Source organism: Pararge aegeria, chromosome 25 (genome assembly GCF_905163445.1).
Source record: "Pararge aegeria chromosome 25, ilParAegt1.1, whole genome shotgun sequence".
Classification (NCBI taxonomy): domain Eukaryota; kingdom Metazoa; phylum Arthropoda; class Insecta; order Lepidoptera; family Nymphalidae; genus Pararge; species Pararge aegeria.
The window spans coordinates 769,698-794,693 of NC_053204.1; the positions used below are offsets into that span (position 1 = coordinate 769,698).

Sequence of the window (24,996 nt, forward strand, 5' to 3'; positions counted from 1 at the left end):
CAAAAAACTTATATATTCATTCATTAATTTTTCTTGTTTCTTTACCATTATATACACTCACAGATGACATCAGTTCGTCTCAAAATAAACTTTATTTTTACTTGACTACACACACACACACAGTCGAAGATTTTATTTTATTTTGGGTCGGTATTTTCACCGATTTCTCTATCTCTGGGATTTGGAAACTTCTTTTATGGTTTGAAAAGGTTTTAGAAGGTGTCCCATTAAAAGTCATTAAGTCAGGATCTGACGATGGAATCAAATTTTATAGCCCTGTAAGTAAAGCGTGTCAAAGTAAATCTGTTTCTGGAAATTTTATTCTGAAAATCAAACTGGTAAATTGTTATTTTAAAGTTTATATTTCATATGCTACAAGATATAATTTGTAACGAATATAATGTGCATACATGTATTACTTTGTGTATCCAATTTCCATCTCTTTATTGGATTCACAGGTTACCTTTTCTAAGTGATAAGGCCACGTATACACCCAAGGACTAAGTGCTTGTATAGTTTATTCGTGTTTTGTTGAAATTAAGCTTTTCTAATCTACAGTTTTTTTAGAACGGAATATCAAGAGGCGAATATTTTTTTTTTCGAATTGGTACTCGTAGGTATTCGGTTTCGATAACCAATATCAAACCAATTTATCAATGATAACATTTTCGTTATCTAATTATCCCCCAGAATAGATTATCCTATCTATGCTAAACTCATTTCATTTATTGTTGTGCGCTGATTGGCCTAAAACATGTGTAAGTGTATCTTTAAATGAAATATAATTTTACGTAATATTGTACGAAGCCAAACATACTTTATAAGATTTCTTTTATTGGTAATTTCTTATTGCCTAGAACTAATAAATTAAAGCAAACTATCACGGACAGAATTAAGAACACAACCGGGTACACGACTAATATTGAAGCATCAAAAACCACTTCACTTTTGTAGTATTTCTCAAACAGGCATTTGACAGTAAATATTTTACCTCTAATGTTCAAATTCAAATTCAAAATATTTGATGCATGTAGGCCTATCACAGGCACTTATGAAGTGTTCACACATATATGTTTACATAATAATAACTTCGATCGCCATCTTAAACATAAAGCTACGAGGGTTCCAAACTCGCCCTGGTCTAAGAAGAGCCCACAGCAAACTAAGCCGGGTATTTTTTTTTTGTTATCTGGTGATAACAGTAAAAAACTCGTTCTAAACGTTTACGATAAAATGGGAAAAAAGGGAAAAAGTTTGTGAGCTAGCAACCAACCTCGGGTGTGTAGGGAGACATGCGCAGGGCGTCTTCACTGTTTTTGACACAATGCACTGCATGCAATAATGGATAAATGAGGGTTCTGTTTAATTTTAATTCTGTGAGGACAGATTGCTTGACAGGACGAATTTAACGAGCCCGAACTCGGTGGGGTCCTGTCTTTTCACCACCTTCTATCTTCATCATCAGATCAGCTCTGTGGTATTATCGCACTGTCGTTATTCATACAAAAATCGAAGCGGCCTTAAAACTTGTAAGATTTGTTTAAACTCACTTGTAACGTGCGATACAGGCCGTGGATTGTGGAAGGGAAGGAGGAAAAAGAAATATTATATTATATCACTCGTTAACAATACTTTTCCAAACTTATCGTCCGCTTCTGGACAAAAGGACTCCGTCTGTCTCTGTCCTTCTGATCTGCCGTCACCACACGGCAAACAATACAACGTGTAACCAAATTACGAAATACTGTTGAAGGTTCCATAAGTATATTTCATAAGAAATTACCACCAAAAATATTAAATAAAAAGAAGCATATTTATTTTTCCACACTACTAATTCAAAACCTTCTAAGTGTTTACTTTTGACAACCCTATTGAAGACAAAAGACCGACACGCGCATATTACCTACGCTATAGCAATTTTACCGTGTAATACAGCCCTGAGTATCTGATTTTTTTCAGTAAAAACAGTGGTGTACTCAAAAACCATTAGTGGGTCGGTTTCACAGATAAGTCTCAAAGACAGCAAATAATATACCTCTAAAGCCTGTGAAGTAATTGTATATTGATAGAATAGACCCCCTATAGATCCAATGCTTGTCTCTCAGGGTGGATTATTTGCACCCTTCCTGTTGTGCTGGCTCTTCGGGACATCGAGCCTCCAGCGCCTTCACCCGTGACGCGCAACACGCCTGTTGAGGGTTGGCTGACCGCTCGCTTGAACCAGTTCGATGCCTCCAACACGGAGACGTTTCAGATGGTAAGACATGCTCATTTCACCACGTTTTCTCATTCAATAATAAACATAGAATCGCTTTTTAAATCCTAGTTCAGGGAGAGAGATTTCCACCACGTTATCATAATTGTAGAAGCATTATTGGTTCGTCCTGGTTATGATCAAACCCTCCAACTAATGAAGTCAAGCTCAAATATTTCTTTATTCAAATAACGTACGCATCAAAAGCGTCATCTATATTATAAATAGACGTGTACATGACGTGTGACGTGTGAGATGACGTCGATTACTAAACTTAAAACTAAAGCTACGAGACGGCTACGAGGGTTCAAAACGCGCCGATCTAAGAAGCCCACATTAATCTTAGCCGAGTGTTCTTTTTGTTATCACCATCTCACATTGTCATTTTAAACTACTTAAAAAAGCAGCCTGGTTAGAGCAATATTATTCAAACCGAAGCTTTTTTATCATTGATGTAATCCTCTATACCATAATATACAAGATCACAGCGCCTGGGAAGTCGACAAAACTAACTGTAATAACCAAGATTATTTTAAAGAAAGCATAATTTCTTCGCTGTAAGGCTGTGGCCGTGGCTGGTTACATCCCTATGAACAAAGACGTGCCGACAAGCGGTATAGTGTTCCGATGTGATGTCGCGTAGAATCCTGTTAGGGGTATGACTACCATACTCCCGAACAGGTTAGCCCGCTACCATCTCAGACTGCATCATCACTTACAACCAGGTGAGATTGCAGACTAGGGCTAACTTGTAGTTTAATTTTTAAAAAAGCGGATATCGTCGCGGCCAACCGCTAGTAAACAATTAAAGTGATACAGTGAATACCTATACCTTATACATGAGCAATTATTAACAAGACGCCGTCATTACGTCGGCGTAATTATATTATTAGGTATCCATAATTACCCACTCAATATACCTAAGAATGAGTTATTAAGTAACAGACTTGATATTACAAATACATAAATATAAAAATTTCGTCTGCGAAAGGTACAGAAGTCATTTGTGGGATTGAGTATACGCTTTTATAATATGATTCCTAAGGTGATTTTGGACCTACCAATGCATAATTTTAAGAATATGTTAAAACACATTTATTACAGCGAGATGCAATTGATGAATTTCTTAATGACTTCATTGCTTGGAAGCATCCGGCTCCGCTTTCATCTCTCACAAGATAGAAAAATGAATGTTAAAATGTAAAATGAAAATTGTTGATGTTGAAAATGAGCAACTGCTGAGTTTCTTTCCGGCTTCTTCTCGGTAGAACCTGCCTTCCGAACCGGTGGGAGAGTCACTACAAACAGACGGACTTGACTTTTCAAAAGTGCTTATATTAGGCCTACTTGAAATAATTGAATTTTGAATTTGAATTATGAATACATCTATCTCGGAGTCAGCGTCCTCTTATAACAGTCCACTGTATCACTGCTGGACTAAAAACCTCTCCTGAATGTTTGCCCGTAACCACCACGCTGGGGGGGCGGGTTGGGGACATCGGTATATGGTTGAAGTAGCACAAAGGACGCCCGTCCTCCGTTCCCTCCGTCTTGTTTGGGCATTTACCACAGTATTCTGGGTAATTCTGTGAGGTTTTCCACCTACGTTAATAAAATTATACAAAAGTGGGAAACAATATTACCACTAAATGGCGCTTTTTAGATCCCACAAGACACCCTGTATCCTGATGATGTACATGATTTGCACGCATGCAAACTACGATTCATTTTCGAGAGTGTAAATACTTAAACGGCGGAGTTACATGGATCTTATCTGAATTATTTTAAAGCTCAAATTTTCCTACCAATTTGTAGCTCGGGCTTGTGATAGGACGTATGTAAAACAAAAATCACAAGGATTTGGGATTCAAATTGGAATTAGATCCATTTTACTTTTCTCTCTCTCGATGGCGAGGAAGCAAATCTTGTACTAAGGCTACAATCAAAAGGCCGAAACAAAGAGTTGTAGGCAAATTTGAGCTGCAACACATGCAAATAAGAACCATTTTACCCTAATTTTTAAGTTATTCCATACTGAGAAAAGACACCTCGATTGCGGGCGAGCAAATCTTCTAGAAAGAAACTGACATGTTTAAGCTCTAATTTATTGTACCTACCAACTATGTAACTCAATCTGCAAACAAACCACTGTCGATTACTTCCAGCGCTACCTTTACAACGACGAGTTCGCCAACTCGTCCAACATCGTGATATTCGTGGGTGGCGAGTGGGCGATCTCATCGGGCTGGGTGACAGGTGGGCTCGCTTACGAGCTGGCGGACATGCTGCAGGCGGGGCTCTTCTACACGGAGCACAGATACTACGGCCAGACCAGACCGACCAAGTGAGTCGCGAGTATAGCTTTTTTTTTGTCTCGAAGCGGAAAAGCTTAAAGACTACCTCGTAGCCCTTGAGAGCTATAACTGAGCTGCTAAACAACCGGAGAACCCGTTGTACGCTTCCCAGATGCACCCGTGGATCGCTTTGTCATTCTAGTACTATTGATAATTGACATAACCCAACAGGTTAGCCCGCTAGCATCTTGGACTGCTTCAGCACTTACCACTAGGTGAGATTGCAATCAAGTCAGTACCGCAGGTCTATTACGTATATCAGGACAGACTTGCGCCAGGCGTAAATCTTGCAATCTTTGCTGTCAACGGTTATTGATGAAGCAGTCTGAGATAGTAGCGGTAATAACAGGCACATCAAATTAAAATTAAAATTCAAAAATTCTTTACTCATGTAGGCCTATCACAGGCACTCATACATAATATATGTTTACATAATTGTGAGGTGATAACTTCGTTCGCCAACTCAAACCTAAAGCTACGGGGCTAAGGGTTCCAAACGCGCCCTGGTCTAATAATAAGAACCCATAATAAACTTAGCCGGGTAATTTTTTTTACTATCATAATAAAATAAAATTAGGCTATGAAATTAGAGTAATTCACACCCATGTTTTTTATCGTTTGAGTAATCTTTAACATTAGAATAGGATTTTTCTGTAAGATTACGTTTTATATAAATAAACTTTGAAGTTATTCAGAGACATTTCAAAGATTTCATTCGGTAACTGCCCTTGAATTGGCAATTTTATGTAGCCTAGTAAACTGCACAACTAGTTTTGTCTTCTAATATTTATAATTTGCAGGCAGTTTTCCTTGTAATCATCGCCAACTATTTTGATTGTGTTTGTTTATTTATTGTATGGAATAAATAAAACGATGAATGAAAGAAAAATAATGTATAATGTGATCGCAGTAAACACATAACACACAAAACAAACGCACTGCATGCCAATTATCATGTACACCATAACACTATTAGATGCAGACACCCGATACCAATTCCCGCGGCGATATCAATGCGCGGGCGGAGTCGCGTACGGCGTGTGTGTGTATAGATTGCTTTGGTTCGATTGTGCTGGTAACTAAGTCCTGGCTGCACTCACACCGAAATGTTGCAAAGCCAAATTCAAATAGTTCTTAATTCAAATAGATGGCACTTTTGATGCGTTACATTACATACAAATATGAATACAAGAGTCATTTGTCTACATTCGTAAACTTAAAACGAATGCTACAAGTTTTCCGAACGCGCTCTGGTCTAAGAAGAAGCCAGCAACAAACTTAGCCGGACTTATTTTTTTGGTATTACCATCTCACATTGTCATTTAAAACTGTTTAAGAAGCCATAATTCACACCCAAGATTTTGTATCGTTAACGTAGTCCTTTATACTATAACAAGCGGACCCCAGCGCCATCTGTCGGGCTGATTTATGAATCTAAACCATCCAGGGTGCCACCCAAAGGCATACCAAAAAATTCATTCAAATCGGTCCAGCCGTTTAGGAGGATTTCAGTGACATACACACGCACACAAGAATTATATATATAAAGATGGGACTTATCTAAAAGCTTACGTTGAAAACAAACTTTAGACTTTTTAAGAGACATCTCCATATCAACTGGTAGTTTATTGTAAAATTGGATACAATCTCCATTAAATTTATTACTTATTTTATGGACATAGGTATTTTGTTGTCGGTTCCCAAAACCCACTTGGATCCAGCGGCCCCCTGCAACTCGTTCGATGTCATCTGTCCATTGCGTTAGAGGACTACCAAGACTGTGTATACCGGTGCGAGGTCGCCATTCCAGCACCTTGGGACCCCAACGTCCACGTTTTCCGGGATATGTGCCCCGCCGTTCAACTGAATGTCTATCATCAATAGTCTATCACAGTCCACTGGAGAACAGGGTCTCCCGATGGGATAGTTTCCCCATAATCACCACGCTGGTCATACGAGTTGGTGGTCGCAGGAAATGGTAGTAGTAGCACAAAGGACGCTACTGCTCGTTCCCATGACGGAAACACCCGCGGAAGAAGGAATCTGTAGGTATGGTGTAAAGCAACACTTCTCAGGGCATGCACGAAACACGTCCTGCAAAATTCCGCCCTGTGTCCGTCAACCTGAGGCGTAGGTGTTTAGCTTTAATAACACCTTCAGATTTGAACAGAGCATTGGAACAACAATTCAGCGGCAGAAATTAGCATGGTGGTAGTACTTCCCCGGACGATCTTTGTCACAAAATGCTCTACTACTACTAGAATTGAACCTGGGGCTACCACAAGACCATATTCCTCACCACTGCGCTAGAAGTCATCTAAAATAACAAGACATGTCGGTGTCTGGTGTAAGTTGTTATTTATTGCGTCTCAACAGTCGAGAGGGAAACTGTAATTCCCACGCGGAGATTAGACAATGGCGACCGCCCGCGCCCGCTCGAGTAACCAGGACGTACCTAATCCCCTAGTATGATACTCGTTTGCAGCAAACATTCCAAAGTTGATCTCTTGCGGAGACAACCGAAACACCTACCGGCAATGTATCCCAATAAATAGGGTAAATAAGAGCACGAACGTGGACCCTTACCACGGTAACGGAACACAGTTCAGGAACATTAGTCCATGTCCGAGTCCTCGAAGGCACCCTCGGGTCGACGTACCCCATTCCCTCCCCGTGTGTGACAAAACATAGTGAAAGGCTTCATTGGGGTGCATGAAGCATGAAGCGCTGATTTTCACCTAAAAGTCACATTTTCCCACTAGTCCAGGTGACGTCACACAAATCATTATTATGATAATATAATTAGGTGCCTATTCTAATAAATATAACTATAATTATATAGAAATAAATAAAATCTTAAAATAATTTAATCTATATTATAGGTTAAGTACTGTAGAGGGAAATTCATCTGATGTACTGTAGGCACGCTTTTCACATATTTTTTGACATACGATACCATGAGGTTATGTAAATGCCAATAACTAGTGTAGAAAATATTACATGTATACATATATAGCAATATATTTTCCAGGACAATTCTAGCATACCAGATACGGGTTCTCTCCTTTTTGCTCTCACGTTAGTGTTTCGATACTTGAAAACCAATAAGATTGCAATCTCGCACTAAGGGTACAGCACATCTCACAGACATGTCCCAGAGGAGCGGAGTCGGGAAATATGAAATAAGACGACGTTTATTTGAGCACAAACAAGCAACAGAAACATTATCTTCTAACATTTTTTCATTAGTAGCTAATTAAAGAAGAACTAAAAAGTTAAAGAAAATTATGTAATAAAATTGTAAAATTGATAAATGAATTAACTTACGCATACTATAACATTCTATAAATACTTAAATATAAGTACGAATATAACCATTAATGAATGTCAATGAATGGTTAATGTAATTCTAGTGGGTGTATGAGTGAGTGTTTTTGTGCTAATGTATTTATGAGAGGTTATTGTTGCTATAATATGTGTATGATGTATTATTTTTGCTGTAGTGTATATCATATGTATGATCTTGCTATTTTTTTATTGATTTCTTGTCGTTTTTCTAGTGGGTGTATGACTCATATAAGTAGTGGTAATTGTTAATCTAGCAGAAGAGTGACTGAGTGTTGTTATTATTTAAGTGGGACTTGTATTTAGGGTCGCAGCAGGGTGCAGAATAAAAATATGAAGAAGACTAATATAAGTTTATTAGTCTAAGAGTTACATTATTAATTATTATAATATTAAAACTAAACTTATTAACTATGCTCGGCCGATTTGTGGCACGAGCTCCCTAGCCTAGGTCTAACAATTAATTCCCATAGGAAGTGTGGTAAAAACGGTCCGGAATTTACTGCGCCGAAGTAACTTGAACATGAAGAGATACGGCTGCCTTTTGGTTAGCAGGCATACCATGGCTATCCCGTTGGTATGCCTATGTAAAATGGGTTAATGAGTAATTGTTGTTATTATTGTCGTTGTTCTAATGGATGTATGAGTGGTTGTTGTTATAGTGGATGTATGTTTGGTTATTGTTGTTATCTACGTGGGTGAACTAGTGGGTGTTGTTATTATTCGAGTGTTTGAATGAGTAGTTGTAATTTTTTTTTTATTCTTGTGGGTGTATGAATGGTTGTTGTTGCTCGAGTGGGTGTATGTGTGTTAGCACGCTACACACAGCAGCAGACGGTGTGACGGTCAGCCGCACCACCCCCAGTGTATTTGTTCGTTAATTAGCCGGTTCGGATTCCGCGCGCAGCACGCGACGCCGTTTGATACGGAACCAACGAGCGCGCGGCGAGCCGGCATAATTGCATCTAGCGCGGAAATGATCATTGTATGTAAAACAAGCGCTCTTCTCGCACAACTTTGATAACGCTATGTTAATTAGATAACTTTTTAATGAATATGTCAAACACTTGTAACTGAATCATTTGTCGAACGTTGGATTCCGTCAAACGATATAAGAGTGACCTTGTAGAACCAAGCTCTATATCTAAGCTGTGAAAAGAGGTTATTTGTTAGTATCTGCTGTAAAACTTTGGAGCGGGATATATATCACAATGTATTGAAACCAAACACCTAGCTCTAATCGCAAAATAGTCTTTGCTAGTAGGGAATTCCAAGACCGAAGCAGGACCAGATCCAATTAAGAAAGAAAGAAATCACCTCTATTTGTTTTTCACTTAGAAACTATAACAGACAAAAGAAATAGGCATTGTATAAATCTAGGTCAAACAGAGCGAACTAAACGTATCCATTGCACCCGTATGTCGCAAAATCGAAATGGTAGAATATATCTGCAGGTTTTTATCGAAATGGCAGTAGCTGATAACCACTTTAAGGTATGTAACAGCGTCACCAAGGGGACGGGGGCGAGTGCAAAAGCTCGCCACGAAAAGAACCCCAGGGCTCGTCGTCGAGCCGTTCTTTTCTGGGCTCGTTGAGGAGGGTTGGACCTCGGCTTGGCTGGACGTAACTGAGACTTGGGTGGGCTTTTGGGCTCAAGTGCTTAGTCCGAACGCCCCGTAAGGGCCAACATCCTGTTGTCGTCAGAAATTGGAAGTTAGAATAGTAATACTTCTTATAGATAGATAGATAGATAGATAGATAGATAGAAATTCTTTATGGAATTGTATTGGTCAATTATCAAAACTGACTTTATGGAACTCGGTATAGAGTTGCAAATATTGTCCTGCAGTTTTTTATATGTCAACAGTACTAGAACTAGAACTTTGGAAAAATTTGAGTTTTAAGACAAAAACGATAAGTTCCATTTTACTTGGAGTTTCCAGCGTATGGATCCTCTTAAATTAATCTACAATTACTAACTTTTTAGTAACTAACTTAGTACGGCTAAGAATACTTTTATAACTTGCTTTGAATATATTCCGACGCACCACGTCACGTCACCCCTCCGCGAAATTATGTTTTTCGTAGATCCTAAAGGCCTTAGACCAACTAACTGGTCTTTTTTTGAACAAAAAACATTTTAAAAATCAATTTTAAATAATTACCTAAATTGCATCCCCTCTTGGGCTCCGGACCTCATAATAGGCATACGCGACCACCACTGTGCCAGATGTAATATAAAGTTGAATGCACTCAGCTGCGGCGGCCCCTCGGTTGACGGAGAGCATCCAGCACAACGAAGGTGCCAATAATTTGCCGTTACCGCCGCCTACATCATTACTGGTAATGGTCACCATAAACTACAAAGCTATTTACGCATGGGCCACTTCTATTGTTCACCAATTTTTGTTTGGTTTGGATTCTCGGATAATTGGAACCCCAGGGTTTCAAAGCTTTCACAGTAAGTCCTTAATCCAACGCGTCGAGGCTTCAAATGAGATTTTATATAAACTGTGTGTGTGTAAGATGCAACCGGTGATGGAACCTGAAAGTCAGATAATTTTTACGCATGGCAAAAGTTGAATTGATCACATTTTTGGTTATAATAACCACTGCCATCTTCTAGGATGCTAGCAGATTAACATATTCGGTAAGGCTTTGATTTCCTTGAAGGAAAACATAGTGAGGAAACCTCATGCCTGAGAGTTCTCCATAAAGTTCTCAAAAGTGTGTGAAGTCTAGCAATCCGCACATGGCCAGCGTGGTACGGCCTAAGCCCTTCACATTCTGAGAGACCCTGCCGTGTAGTACGCCGGTATTGGGATGATGATGATAGGCACAGCCTCATCGGTTTCATCCGTCTCTCATCGGTGAGAATCAGATGAAACCTCTACGTTACTAAACATGAGCTATCATATAGCCCGTGGCCCGTGTGAAAGCCGCTCGCTTTGGCAGCTCGCCAGTTTTGCGGCGGTAAATCATAAGCACTTTACATCGCTCCGCTGATGTATGGCTGCCAATGCTCTGCCAAGCGTCGCACTAGTTGTGGACGATGGCGCTAGGAGACAGGGCGCCGGCGGGGTGCCGGCGTTGCGGGGGTGCAGTGCAGTGCCTGGCTTTCTGAACGCCAATGCAACTATTACACCAGAACATTAATTATATTATTTAGCTTACGTATAGCTACGATTAAACGTCAAGGACATACTTTAACATTCTATTAGAGAGTGACATAATTTTTCCTTTTTCCTCGTAGTTAGACTGCAAGAAAAACTTGCTGGTACAGAAGGGGTGGCTTATTTAGTGCACCGAGGATTAGCTGTCTTTTTAGCGCGGAAATGCAGCTAGCATTCTTGGCACCATTCCACAGGGGTATGACTTGTGCAGTTATAAGTTTTTTATAAGTTCTATTGTGTATAGAGGAACTAGATAAAATATTCGGCAATTTCCTCGCTAAATTAATTAATAAGTACATTACATTGATCGATTTTTCTCTGATATTGCTATCTTGCAGCTCGTGTCTCTCTGGGTCAATATAGTAAATACCCATTTCGGGTAGCGAGGGAATACTAAAAATAAGACCAAAACTTAGACCCCGGTGAGGTCAGAGAGGCATACCACTAATATCGGATTTCCTAATCTGAGTTCAGCCATTTCGGCTAATAATCTCAATGACTCTTAACTACGCGTACTCAGTGCCAAAGGCGTCGGGAGCAATTGATACTAGGGTTGAACCAACATTAAAAAAAAGTTGCTCGTCGCATCAATTACAAAACTTTATAACTGACCCAGCTAAGTTTTGTGTGGGCTTCTTCTTAGACCAAGTCGCGTTTGTAATCCTCGTAGCTACAGTTTTAAGTTTACAAATATCTCACTACTATGTAAACATTTCTCATGCAATCTACGCATCATAAGTGCCATCTCTAGTCCTACTTGAATAAAGATATTTTGGGCTTTGACTTTATAAAATAAATATAAATATACTACGACAATACACACATCGCCATCTAGTCCCAAAGTAAGCGTAGATTGTGTTATGGGTACTAAGATGACTGATGATTAATTTTATGAATAATATACATAAATACTTATAAAATACAGATAAACACCCAGTCACTGGAAAATATTCATGTTCATCACACAAACATTTTCCAGTTGTGGGAATCGAACCCACGGCCTTGGACTCAGAAAGCAGGGTTGCTGCCCACTGCGCCAATCGACCGTCAAATAAATAGGTTTTATGAAGTTTCAGTAGTAGTAAGTTAGTTAAGAAGTTAATTAACTAATGGTTGCCCAAGACTTCGTTATTGTGTTATTCTCGTCTCCTGAACTACCATTATAGAAAACAACATGTCGGTATCTTGTTCTGAGAAAAACCAATACAAGTCTATCCCACGTGAACATTACATTTTTCCGGGATATAAAGTACCAGACAATAATTATCAATACCAGACAATAATTATATCTGTGTAAAGGCCTGAGGCCTTTTTTCAGTGATTAAATAACAAACATCCATCTAAACTTTCGTATTTATGATATTAGTATAGTAGAAATAAAAATGACGAACGACGAGAAATTCAATTTCCTGCGTTGTAATGCCATAAACATATGATAAAATAAGAAAAAAAATGACAGGTCTTTATTTTTGCCTCCAGCAAACGAATGTAAAGTGTAGTGTAGAAGTATAAAAACGATAAAGCAAAATCGAAACTTCATGTTTCTGAGCCCTAATTTTTTATGGTTTCTTTAACAAAAATGCGCTCGAAATTCATTTCGTGAGGTTTTAAAATTGGTATAAGTGGTCCAATGTTTAGTTAATTCGAGTGTAATGGAGAATCAGAGTAGGAATAAACACTAAAAAAATATGCGAAATTTTTTATAACCTACAAAAATTCTAAATTCATTTCAGGTATGCTTACTCTTAAGCAATAGAATAGAATAATAGAATAGAAAAGAATAAATTTTATTGCTTTAATTGTGTAATTTTTTTTAAATGTCAAGTCTGTGACTCTATCATCGAAAATTTAAATTTTAACATTCTGTTTCCTACCGTGTGAGATGCTTCCAAACCACCTTGTATTCACCCATTTCTTTGTCGTGCATTTCACTGAAATGAAGAATCTCATGTGACAACCCTACTTGGGTCCCGGTTAATTGGAGACCGTCCGAGTGACCCCAGGATAACAGCATGACTCCACGTCGTCATGGAAATACCAAACACTGCTCAAACTAAATTAATGTCAATCTACCGTCAGTTGTGATTAGCTAAACATGATATACACTGTTTTTTTATCATAGAACATCAACAGCCCCTATAACCTATCCGATCTACGGTAACCGTAAGCAATATTCAATATAACTGAAGTTCACACCAGTCATTCAAATATTTAAACATTAATTCAAAATTTAGGTAAGAAGCTGATCAAATTAATTACTATTCTATTTTTTATTAACCTATTCTAATTTCCCTTTTGCTACATAAAAAGATGCCAGCAGGCCGCACCGCTGACATTCGATATAGGATGCTTATTATACACCAAACTATTATCTTGATACTCTATTTTTAATCGATGAATAGACATTGGACTGGTTATATAAAAAAATATATACTGACTGATTTTCGTCGTTTCATCTATAGCCTCTATCAACAAAAAACATAGTGCATTCTATATTAACTACGTGCAAACACAGACGTATAGTTATGTTATGTTTTCAGTGAAACCAGTGTGCCCGACCTTCGCTACCTGAACGTGGACCAGGCGCTGGGCGACTTGGCGCAGTTCATCCAGCACGTGCAGAGTGACAGCTTCGACAATGGACGATACAGGTCTATATTAAGTCTTAATAACAGGGATTAAAGTTTGAAATTCCAGCACGCACTTTTAACTTTTCTAAGTTATGTGCGTTTAAATTTCATTTGCTTCAACGGTGAAGGGAAAGCATAATGTTCTCAAACGCGTGTGACGTCTAAGGCCCTTCATTGTGAGAGCAAACCCGTGTCCTGTAGTTGGTCGGTAATGGGTTGTTAAAATTAAAATATGAAATTGCTGATCAGTACTGAAAAATTGAAACCTCATGGGATGTAATTTGGTTATGCACCGTCATAATTTTACCTTAAATCTTTCATGTGTAATGCTTTCAACAGCAAATGTTTTGAGACGGACATTTTTCATGTCAAAATTGGCACTTTTAGGAAATTTACTAAATAAGTGTTATAAGCTTTGAAGTTTTTGTTTTTCTTTTTTGTTTTAATTTTTTTTTTTTTTTTTTTATAATTTTCGTTTGTACTTATTCCTAGGCAATTGTGGTTAATGTTATCGTATTTTATGAATAACTAAGTTGTGGGAACTTCATTGGTTTTTGTGATATAAAAATACGGCAATACTTTTATGTGTAACAGTACTGTTTGTTTCCCTTGAAAAGCTAATAAAAAAAAAATCAAGCTTAATTTGCTATACTCCGCGAACCGCAGGAGAATCTGTATAGTGTAATTTATAATTTCTTCAATCCGTATACTCCACACCAAACAGATCCTCGGCAATGTACCCTCTATGCACGTTTCTCTCCGATATCCAATACTTAAATCTTTCGCCGTGTGGTGACGCCAGATCATGATGCAGCTGTCACCAACCCTCCTCTTCCCGCCAGGCACGGGTCGTAGCGTCCTCCTTCTACTACTAGCATCTACTGCGATCACCAAAGTGGTGATTATGGGTCCAACCCTCGCGTTGGGAGAGTCCTTGAGTCCAGCAGTGGACTGTTATAGGTTATTAATGAATCGCTCTCTCCTGTACCTGTCCTGTCTCCTGTGCTCTCTCCTCCGAGTGTCGCAGTGTTGTGGTGGTAATAGTGTGATGATGCTGCTGTCAGGAAGGGCAGAGTGGCGCTGGTGGGCTGCTCGTACGCGGGCAGCATGGCCACGTGGATGCGACTCGCACACCCGCACCTGGTCACCGCTGCGCTGTCAGACAGCGGCCCGCTACACGCCCAGGAGGACTTCCCAGGTGACTTCAATATACATCCCCGCCGTGGGTTACTAATATGATAGATGCGAGTGTTTGTATACTCTCTTGAGGCGGAAGGTTCGTAATCAATGTTAAACAGCATGGCTAGCATGGAAAGTAGACATTTCCTCTACAAGGAGAGGACAAAATGCCGAAGTATTGTAACAGTAACTGGAGGTTGGCACGAGCTCATTCGCAGGCGAGATGAGCTTCAGGGCTAAACGACGTTAGGGTGAAATGGGAGACGTCAGCTTAAATGTGTTTTTACCTCGGCTTTGAACCTGTGGGTGTTTTTTGGACTAGATGTTTTTCTTAAGTTACGCTAGACAGACTTGACGTTTCCTAAGTAGGTATACTTGGAATCAATGAATTCTAATAAAGGACGGAAATATGAAGCTTTTAATTCCGACAAATGAAAGATTTCGTCCCGGATTAAAAAAATCATTTTATTAAATAAATTAAATATTTACTGTTTTTCTGCGTCGAGTGTAAAATAAATATAATTTTAACGGTGTTACCGATCTTTGTTAAATTTTAACCTATTTCGATGTTTTTACCTCCTAAAGCGTGTATACAACACGTATAAACCAAAAATAAATAGAGTATAGATACTAAATTATACTTTTACCCATTAGTAAAACATACAATAAATAGACGTCGCGTCGATCTCGTTACAGAAACTAAAACAAGACTTGGCGGTACTTAATTAACTTAAGAAAATAATTAAACTAAACTGAAAACGAAGTGTACTTGGCGATAAACACGAGTATTTTAATTAGTTTTAAAAGCTTTTTTGTATTTACTTAGAGACAGGCTCGAGAATTATACAAAATTGTTATCATTATGTAACAAACCTATGTTCTAATCGCCTGTATATTCGTGGGAAGAGGCCTGAGCTCAGCACAGCGGGCACTTTAAAAGGGTACGGATGATGATGATGATGAATAAATAAGTAAAAAATATATATAATATAAATATACTACGGCAATACACACATCGCCATCTAGCCCCAAAGTAAGCGTAGCTTGTGTTACGGGTACTAAGATGACTGATGAATATTTTTATGAATTATATACATAAATTCTTAGAATATACATATAAAGACCCAGACACTGAAAAACATTCATGCTCATCACACAAACATTTTCCAGTAGTGGGAATCGAACCCACGACCTTGTTCTCAGAAAGCAGGGTCGCTGCAAACTGCGCCAATCGGCCGTCAAAATATAAAAAATATATATAGTATATTTTAGTAAAAGATCTGGGCTTGACTGCTTTTTCACCAGATGGTTAGTTGGCGGCTTCTCTGGCAAATTGGTGCCTGGTGGGGCGTACTACGCGCTAAGGTTTTAAGTCTCATGAGCCCAATACTTCGGCAACCACGCCCTCCGGACTGGAACTGCTTTTTGTGACCGATGTCTGAAGCATTGTTGCAATGCTGTAGGGCGTGGTTGCCGGTGTCATTACCGTCACATGAGGCTGAACACCTACGCCTCCAATTGATGGTCACAGGGCGGTATGTTGAAGGACGTGCTCCTCGCATGCCGTGTGAAGTTTTCTCTGTTTATAAGCTGATGGTGCTGTCTACTAACCATCACTATAAAAAGTACCACTAATAAAAAAATAAGTATTGGTGCTTGGCAGCAGAACGAGCATGGCTGTAGTGCTTCCCGGACGATTTGTCACAAAAAGCTCTCCTAATAGTAAAAATGTATCTACTCCATAACGATGCGTGGTTATTATATTGTTTCTGACAGTTCTGGCATATTCACAGAATACCTAGAAGTGATAACCGAAGCGCTTCGCGCGCAAGGAAGCGAAGCGTGCGTGTCGAGCATCGAGGCCGCCATGCGAAGCGTCACCGACATGCTGAACACTACGACAGAGGTGGACCGGGTTGGGCGGTTGTTCAAGTTAGTAACCAGTTCCAAACATGCATGGAATAACTTTTCTTCGTCGTTGCACTCTTTTCGTAGCACTAGAAACGTACATCTAAACCATAAACATAAAGCTAACAATTTGGCAGATATTATTATGTTTTTCACTCATTCATCACTGAAATATACACACACCTTTTCATCCAAATCGGTGCAGCCATATAGGAGTAGTTAGGGAAAACACACGGACAGATTAATGAGATGCCACCAATACCAATACCTATTATTTGCCAAGTTCAGAAGAACGTAAAAAAAAAGAACAAACACTTCAAGAATTTAGTAGGATACAAAAGGCGGCCTTATTGCTAAGTAGCGATCTCTGCCAGGCAACCTTTCGATTAAAAAAAATAATAAATATTTTTTATTGACTTACTGCTTTTTGAGTCAGTAAATATTTATTTATTCATTTGTCCAGTTTATGATAGGTATTAAACCTAATGTCTGGACTTCCGCAAACTAGCGCTTCAAAGCAAACATCCCAACGTTTCAGCACCTGCGGCGCTCTCCAAGCCTCGTCGCCGCTGGACCTGGCCACGTTTTTCTGGTTCGGCATCACGGAGACATTCGCGTCGCTGGTGCAGTACGCGAAGCCGGGTGACATAGCCACTGCTTGCAGCCGCATTACCAACAGCAGTATCAGTAAGTTCAATAATAGCCGCATCGCAGTGATCGCAGTAGATGATAGTAGACGAGGATTGTGGTGCCATTCCGACTTCGTTTTTCTTCACTGCTGTTCGGGAAATCTGAATCTGCCATTCAGAATCTGGAATTTGCATAGAATGACGAAAATCCTCTTTCCCGTACGAGTTATATATCAATTTTATGATAGGCAGTGCTTTGGCGCATGTATCAAATGCACACCACTGCCTGCCAGATGCCAAAATGTAATATTGCACCTCAAAATCGGGAAGCATATTCCAGGCTTAATCATTCCTTATCAGGTGTAATTACAGTCAAGCTACAAGTCTACATCATTATATCAACCCAATACCGGCCTCCTAAAGGGCACGGGTCACCTCCCACAGTGAGAAGGGGTTAAGGCCGTAGTCCACCCCGCTGGCCCAGTGCGGATTGGTGGACTCCACACACCTTTGTGAACATTATGTAGAACTCTCGGTCATGCAGGTTTCCTTACGATGTTTTTCTTCACAGTGAAATAAAACACGCATAACTTTGAAAAGTTAGAGGTGCGTGCTGGGACTAGAACTCGGCCCGCTGAAAGGGAAGTCGAGCTCCTAACCAATAGGCTATGACCGAATAAAAAAATTATAGTCCGGACACTCTTACTTACGTTAGGGATAAAATGAACAATATGATATATAAAATCAATCTAGAGTTTTCCAAACTTATCCAAGCATAATCGAGAATTTATGAAGAAATATTTTTTAAGTACAAAAACCTCAATCTTAGATTGCATCCGTTAAGAGCTCCGTTAAGAGTTACTTAAAATCAAATAAGAAATCCAACCATCCATACCAAACTATATCTTGTGAAGGAAGTAAACACAAATAATTCAAAAATTTTACACAACTGGCTCAATATGGGTATCAAATAAAAGGGCTTGAGTAATAGAATAATGTACGTAATATTGAAAGACAGGGTGTCCGACTAGTATAAAATAAGTATAAGTAAAATGTTTGTTGATTCATAGGCGAATTTGACCGATGTGATTTGAAATAAACTGTTTTTGTTCAGGTTCTGACCCGGTGGAACGCCTGGCCGCCTGGATCACCTCGCAACCCTCGACTCAGCCGTGCATCGAGTCCCGGTACAGCACGCAAGTGGCCGCCCACACCAACACCAGCTACGACTCCCCGCAGGCCACCAGTAAGAAGCTGTTACTCTTTCAGGGAAATTGGCGTGATCTACCCCCGTAAATAGCCTACCATTGCGCATTGGAGCAGCGTGGTGGGTCTATGCTCTAAAGACGTCTGTCCTATGAGCAGCAGTGGGACATTAATAGGCTGCGGATGATGATGATGATTGGTTAGAAAAAAAGGAAATAATTTTTCTAAGATTACAGCTAATAATTTTTTAGAAGCAAGTTTATGGTCTAGCCTATTATTATCATCTTACGTTCCTCAAAAGCCATGCTAACATTCTATCATTTATTGACTTTCATTTTTTTTTTATTCTTAACAATGCTTACAAAAACAAAAAAACACAATTAATAAATTTATAAGAAAAAAAAAACCATCCACTGCTTGCGGGGCTTTCGAATGCCCAAGCAACCGGCGGTCAGGGCTCCAGAGTGAGGAACCTCCTCACAATACGCGTCGTTTCTTAAGATGTTGGTCGAAGCTTTTCGCGAGAAGACCATTGTGACTGAAACGACGATCGGAACAATAACTGTCGACTTAACATTCCACATGGCGGTAATCTCGTGAGCAAGGTCCAAGTATTTAGACTCTTTTTCCTTTTCAGCTTTCACCAGATAATCGTCTTGTGGAATAGTATTCACCAGATTATCGTCATGTGGATTAGTAATGCTAACATATTATTATATTTTTTATAAGGGTGACGCGACGCGGTGGGCCAGGGTGTATTTTGTACAAGTTTGTTGTAGCTTACCAGAATTCGTATCCGAGGTAGCATGGAACCTGTCTGTATTAACTGATGGTCGAAGTAACTACGTGGTTGAGTAACAATAACTTTCGATTGAGGTCGTGCTTAAAATTCATACCGCATCCATAACATTCGGTATGATATTGGCAGATTATTCGAGTTTGATTCCTTTTAGTATTCGACATACTGCGTGACGCGTGTGTGTCACTCACTAGGAGAGAGGGTTTTAGAGCATGGCACCAAGCCGCTTATTAAAGCAGCAGGTTGCTTCCATGCTGCAGGTTCTTTAGGTTGGTGGGCTTTACCACAATTACCGCGACTAGCGATTAATAGTGCTCTCCAAGTCGCGTGGTTTGATACGGCCAACTTCCTAACTTAAGACTGGTACTCAGACTTGTTTATTAGGAACCCAATACCTAAGAATCTTCGGTAACAATCCCAATTATTTGCCCTACCTCTTGATCCGTTACAAACATGCTTACCACTAAACCAGCGACGCAGATTCGAATATTGCGAGTTGACGATGACGCCCATGCCTTTGGAACATTGAAAATAAATTTGGGCTCATAAAAAACTACGAAGCAACCTATAGAATAGAAAAGGAATTAACAAAAACATTGCTCAATGAGTTTTTTTTTTTCGTTACAATTGACGGACCACCTCACAGTAAGTGCGGTGGTCCTACTTGGCATCCACGAAAAGCAGGAAAATTTGCACGGTACTGTTTTTAAATATCTTCAATCTTTATACCTTACACCAAACAGATCTTCCGCAATGTACTCGCAAGCTCCTTTCGACACCGGAGCATCTTTAGATGTTAAAGTTACAGTTCATATAGTTAGCAGTATTAGATAATATTTTTTTATGAAAATAATTTATGGATCAGATATAAACAGGGCAACAAATCGCAGGGCAAGCAAGGACACGTCCTGCAACGTGCCGCCCTGTGGCCATCAACCTGGGGACTTGTGCTATAGCGTTAAGTAGCGAGCCGAAATAGCGACCTCGTATAAGAAAACGCAGTGACCCAGCGTCAAAAAGGCCGTGAATATCCTTATGGTCACTAAAGTACCTAAAGTAACCACAAAATTTAGTTGAGTCACAAATTTTTATTAGCACGACAAATTCAAATTTAATTCAAATTCATTTATTTCAAGTAGGCCTACTTTATAAACACTTTTGAAAAGTCAAGTATGTATGTTTGTAGTGACTCTACCACCGGTTCGGAAAGCAGATTCTACCGAGAAGAGCCGGCAAGTCAGTAGTTGCTCTATTCCAACATCAACATTTACAATCATTTTTCTTGCGGGAGATGAGAGCGAGGCTGGCTGCTTCCAATCTACCTTGTCATTGAGGAATTCATCAAATGTATAGTAACCTCGCTGTTAATTTCAGCTTTTTGTTTATAAAGAGTAATATTTTGTCTCACAAAGACGATATTATTAAAAATAAATTGCGAAGCTACTGTAAGAATACCTATTTCTTTAACCTATTCGACAAATATACCTACCTACCTACATAATAAACCTCAAACTCAAATCCAAGAAGAATCCAATAGTTTGCATTAACAAAGGCCTTTAAAAGTAAGTTTATAATATTGAAGTAGATAAATAAGAATTCATCTACATATATATAATGCAACCGAATTGTTAACGCTAAATCTATTTGCTATGCGAAATTACAAAGCTCTCTTACGTACACAGGTGAAATTTCCATTTTGAATAACATTGCATAATAGGTACAATAGTAAATTACGGCCAGCAAAAAAGGCATTGTTGGAACAACGTGTCAATACTACACCAATGGTTGTAAATGAAATGGAATGAAAATACTCTTTTTGTACACTCAAAATCAAAAGAACAGACAACAAGAATTACGGTCAACAAATATTACACTGGTAGGTAAGAGAGGGACAAGTAAAAAGTTGAATTACAGGGTATGGAAGTACACAAAAATAAGTAAGAAAATGATTTTATAAAATAAGGCTTGTATTGTAAGGCTAAGTAAAAAAAATAAAACTAAGTAGTAGGTACCTAGGAAAATATTTTTCTTTCGATTTTGGCGTTTTCTATTAAGTACGGCTGTTGCCGCCTCTTGAATTTCAGGGTAATTTTAACCGCGTTAAAGTGTTAAGGTTATTTTTTTTTTCCATTAAAATTTTATGCATTTGCAAGCTAGTTCGAAATTCAAATAAAACCTTTGATAAGTTACCTCCTTTGTTGTTCCATTAAAGATCGATCCATTTTTGAGTTCACGACAGATATGAGTTTCCTATTTTTTTTCTTTTTTATTTCACAACAGGTTAGCTCTTGACTGCAATCTCACCTGGTGGTAAGTGATGATGCAGTCTAAGATGTTAGCAGGCTAACCTGTTAGGGAGTATGGTAGTCATACCCCTAATCTGTCTACGCGAAATCGCTTAGCGGCACGTCTTTGTCGATAGGATGGTAACTAGTCACGGCCAAAGCCTTTCACCAGACAATATGTAATTTATTTAGCCGCTAAACAGCGACAGATATGGATTTTCACACAGTTTTTTCCGGCCGCTGCTCGCATGTACTACTACGCTACTCGTATTTGGCCGGTAAAATAAAATAAAGCTGATATTTCCAAGCATGTTTGAGAAAAATAAATTCAAAATACATTTATTTCAAGAAAGCCTAGTTTATAAACACTTTTATAACGTCAAGTCAGTCTGTTAGTAGTGACTCTACCACCGGTTCGGAAGGCAGATTCTACCGAGAAGAGCCGGCAAAGATAATATAATTTGTCTGACATAATTTTACAGTTTACAAATCTTTAGAATCCTTCTATCTTGAGAGAGATGAGAACGGAGCCGCCTGCTTCAAAATAACTTTTTCAGTGCGCCTCTGGACGTACCAGACTTGCGTGGAGTACGGCTGGTACCAGACCACCACGAGCTCTCGCCAGCCCTTCCTGTCGGCCGTGCCGCTGGAGTACTTCCACCAGATGTGCGCAGACTTCTTCCCGAACCTGTGAGTTCTTTCTCTTTCACACTAGCTTTATGCTCTACTAGTACATAAAACTATTTATTTGTCTTAATTTGTTGTTCCGTTTATAATCTTTTACCAATGAATATTTGCTGATAGTCTGCAGAATAGATTTGCTTCAAGTATCCTACCAAAAAATGTTCATCTAAACTGTTGCCAAGATTTCCAAGAATAGACCCTATAATATGACTCGCAGAGTCAAGAAATAAACAGATCTTATAATTTTACAAGTGTTTTTACCTACACTTGGAGGAATTATCAATTTAAAATGCATATAAAATTTTCGGAACCGACAGGATTTGACCCTCGCGACCCTCTCGCAATCGTGGCCTGAGCGTTTTAACCAATTAAGTACGGCTCTCCTACCGTCGATACCGATGCTACAGTCGCTCTAAGACTGATGTTGAAATACTAATTGCGGCATCGCGGTATTTCTTTTGGAAAAACTGTGGCAGTAGTTTACTCAAAAATTATTAGGATTTCCGTTTCACAGATAATTAGGTACATAATGTGCATCTAAAGCATTTCAATTTTCATGTAGGTACACGTTGTATTAAGATATAGAAAGTAACGGCAATTACATACCTTAACCCCTATTATATTCTTCCAGCTTCGACACAGAGCTCCTGAGGTCGGGAGTTGCGCGGACCAACAACATGTTCGCGGGGCTAAGCCATCTTCCCGACCACGTGATCTCGGTGTCGGGGGGCCACGACCCCTGGTCTCCAATGGCACCCAACGCCACCCACGCCACCCCCCTGGCGCCAGTGTACGTGGTGCCGGGGGTGTCGCACTGCAGGGCTATCAGGTCAGATCAAACACTTGCGAGCTCAAGAAGAGCACCAGCTCTTCTTTGTTCTCTAACCTTAGAATATAATCTTAGATGTCGTTGGTCGTGATTCCTGTATCATTAATACCCTGTACTGACTCAGTTCTTGAACATTTGACAGTACTACCATGCAATCGGACGATAACAGGTTGTGAGGAATAATGTAAGACTTACATTACACTTGAACCCTTTACTGACTTTGGCCGTAGTCCATCTCGCTGGCCAAGTGCATATTAGTAGTCTATACCTACTAATATCATAAAGCAAGATTTTTTTTGGGTTTTTTTAGCCAGTAGGCTCCGAAACTATAAGCCCGATTTTAACCAATTTTGCTATTTTTTTACTATCACGAAGTAATACATTTGCACCTTTGCTCCTTAGCTGAATAACTTTGCTCTAGTAGAGATAGAAACCTTAATTATCACAAAGTAAGTACTAGAACGGAGTTATACCGCTTCAGAGGACTAGAATCTTCTTTACTCGGAAATATGAAATAGCTCTTGTCCTCAGGCCAACGAACAACAGTGAGACCGAAGAGCTGGAGGCGACGAAGCATAAGATCTTGTCGCAGATGTACGCGCTCATGACGGACGCCCGCGCTGCCGCACACCACCTCGTGTTATCACCAGTGCTGCTTGTTTGGTTTGTCTTCTCTTTAGTAGTGTAACGATTACACAGACTATAATAAACTAGGTCCTTAACATTAAACTGAAGGTTTAAGAACAGGATCTCAAGTGTTTGTCAAACCAGTTATTAGCTCGATATAGGTTGTACAGGCCCTGTTGTCAAGATTTATAGAAAACATTCTGGATTCTGAACTTTTGTTACATAGCTAGTTTCTGGAATCAATACTTTTAGAGAATTGTTAAAAATAATAATACGCGGTGACAACCAAAGCAGCTCAGTTTACATTCAACGTCAAATAAAGCTTCTTATAATATAAAGGTTTAATGGCTATTAAAAAACAATAGTGCTTTATATTTACTAAAAATAAATAATTTATGTTTATTTAAGTGTACTTATTAATTTATATTACGTATAATAAATATTTTATATGTACATAGCATTTTATTTCTTTAAATTTTAGTTCAGCAGCGTGGATTTACCTAAGTCAGTAAGACTTTGGAGCTGTCATTTACTTGTCCTCCGAGCCTCAGAGAGCACGTTGAGCCTTTGATCGTGGCTTTGACAGTTCGTCTGGAAAAGATCTACGACATGGTGGTATTTTTGCCACGACGCAGAATCCCGGTCTGAAGGGTTAAGCCCGTATAAGTACAGGCGCATGAGACTTAACCCCTACTCAGGTTGATGGACAGAGCGACCAACACTGCGTTTACCTGTGCGGGGTCGCCATTCCAACACCTTGGAACCCCGACTTTAGTAAAAGAATACCTTAGTGACAGCAATATACCTACTTAGTTAACTTTTATAACTGTATAACAACAATTGGTACTTTTCCAAATTTAATGAAACATAGTAAACTTATACCTCTATTTAAATCGGGCAATAAAAACGACATTAACAATTACAGACCCATTTCAATCTTACCAGCTCTTAGTAAGGTCTTTGAAAAAATTATATTAAATCAACTTTTGAATCACTTCAATGTAAATAACTTACTACATCCGGAGCAGTACGGTTTTACTAAAGGTCGTAGCACCACGGATGCAGGCGCTAAACTTTTAAAACATGTGTACGAT

The 24,996-nt window shown here is 39.2% G+C and overlaps 1 protein-coding gene across 1 annotated transcript; it reads left to right on the top strand.

Moving 5' to 3' along the window:
- Nucleotides 1-754: 754 nt before the first annotated feature.
- LOC120634718 (putative serine protease K12H4.7) lies at nucleotides 755-23,963 on the top strand. The gene is made up of 11 exons (XM_039905492.1): nucleotides 755-758; nucleotides 2,106-2,257; nucleotides 4,420-4,598; nucleotides 13,667-13,777; nucleotides 14,821-14,954; nucleotides 16,729-16,867; nucleotides 17,382-17,530; nucleotides 18,587-18,718; nucleotides 22,320-22,452; nucleotides 23,078-23,275; nucleotides 23,807-23,963. Exons 1-11 carry the CDS (start codon nucleotides 755-757, stop codon nucleotides 23,961-23,963), a joined length of 1,488 nt encoding a protein of 495 aa, XP_039761426.1.
- The last annotated feature ends 1,033 nt before the right edge of the window (nucleotides 23,964-24,996 follow it).

Bases quoted from the DNA above. Each gene is read 5' to 3' on its own strand.
- LOC120634718 (XM_039905492.1), top strand. The intron at 18,719-22,319 runs GTAAGAAGCTGT...TAACTTTTTCAG, and splicing joins CGACTCCCCGCAGGCCACCA to TGCGCCTCTGGACGTACCAG. The intron at 23,276-23,806 runs GTCAGATCAAAC...TCTTGTCCTCAG, and splicing joins TCGCACTGCAGGGCTATCAG to GCCAACGAACAACAGTGAGA.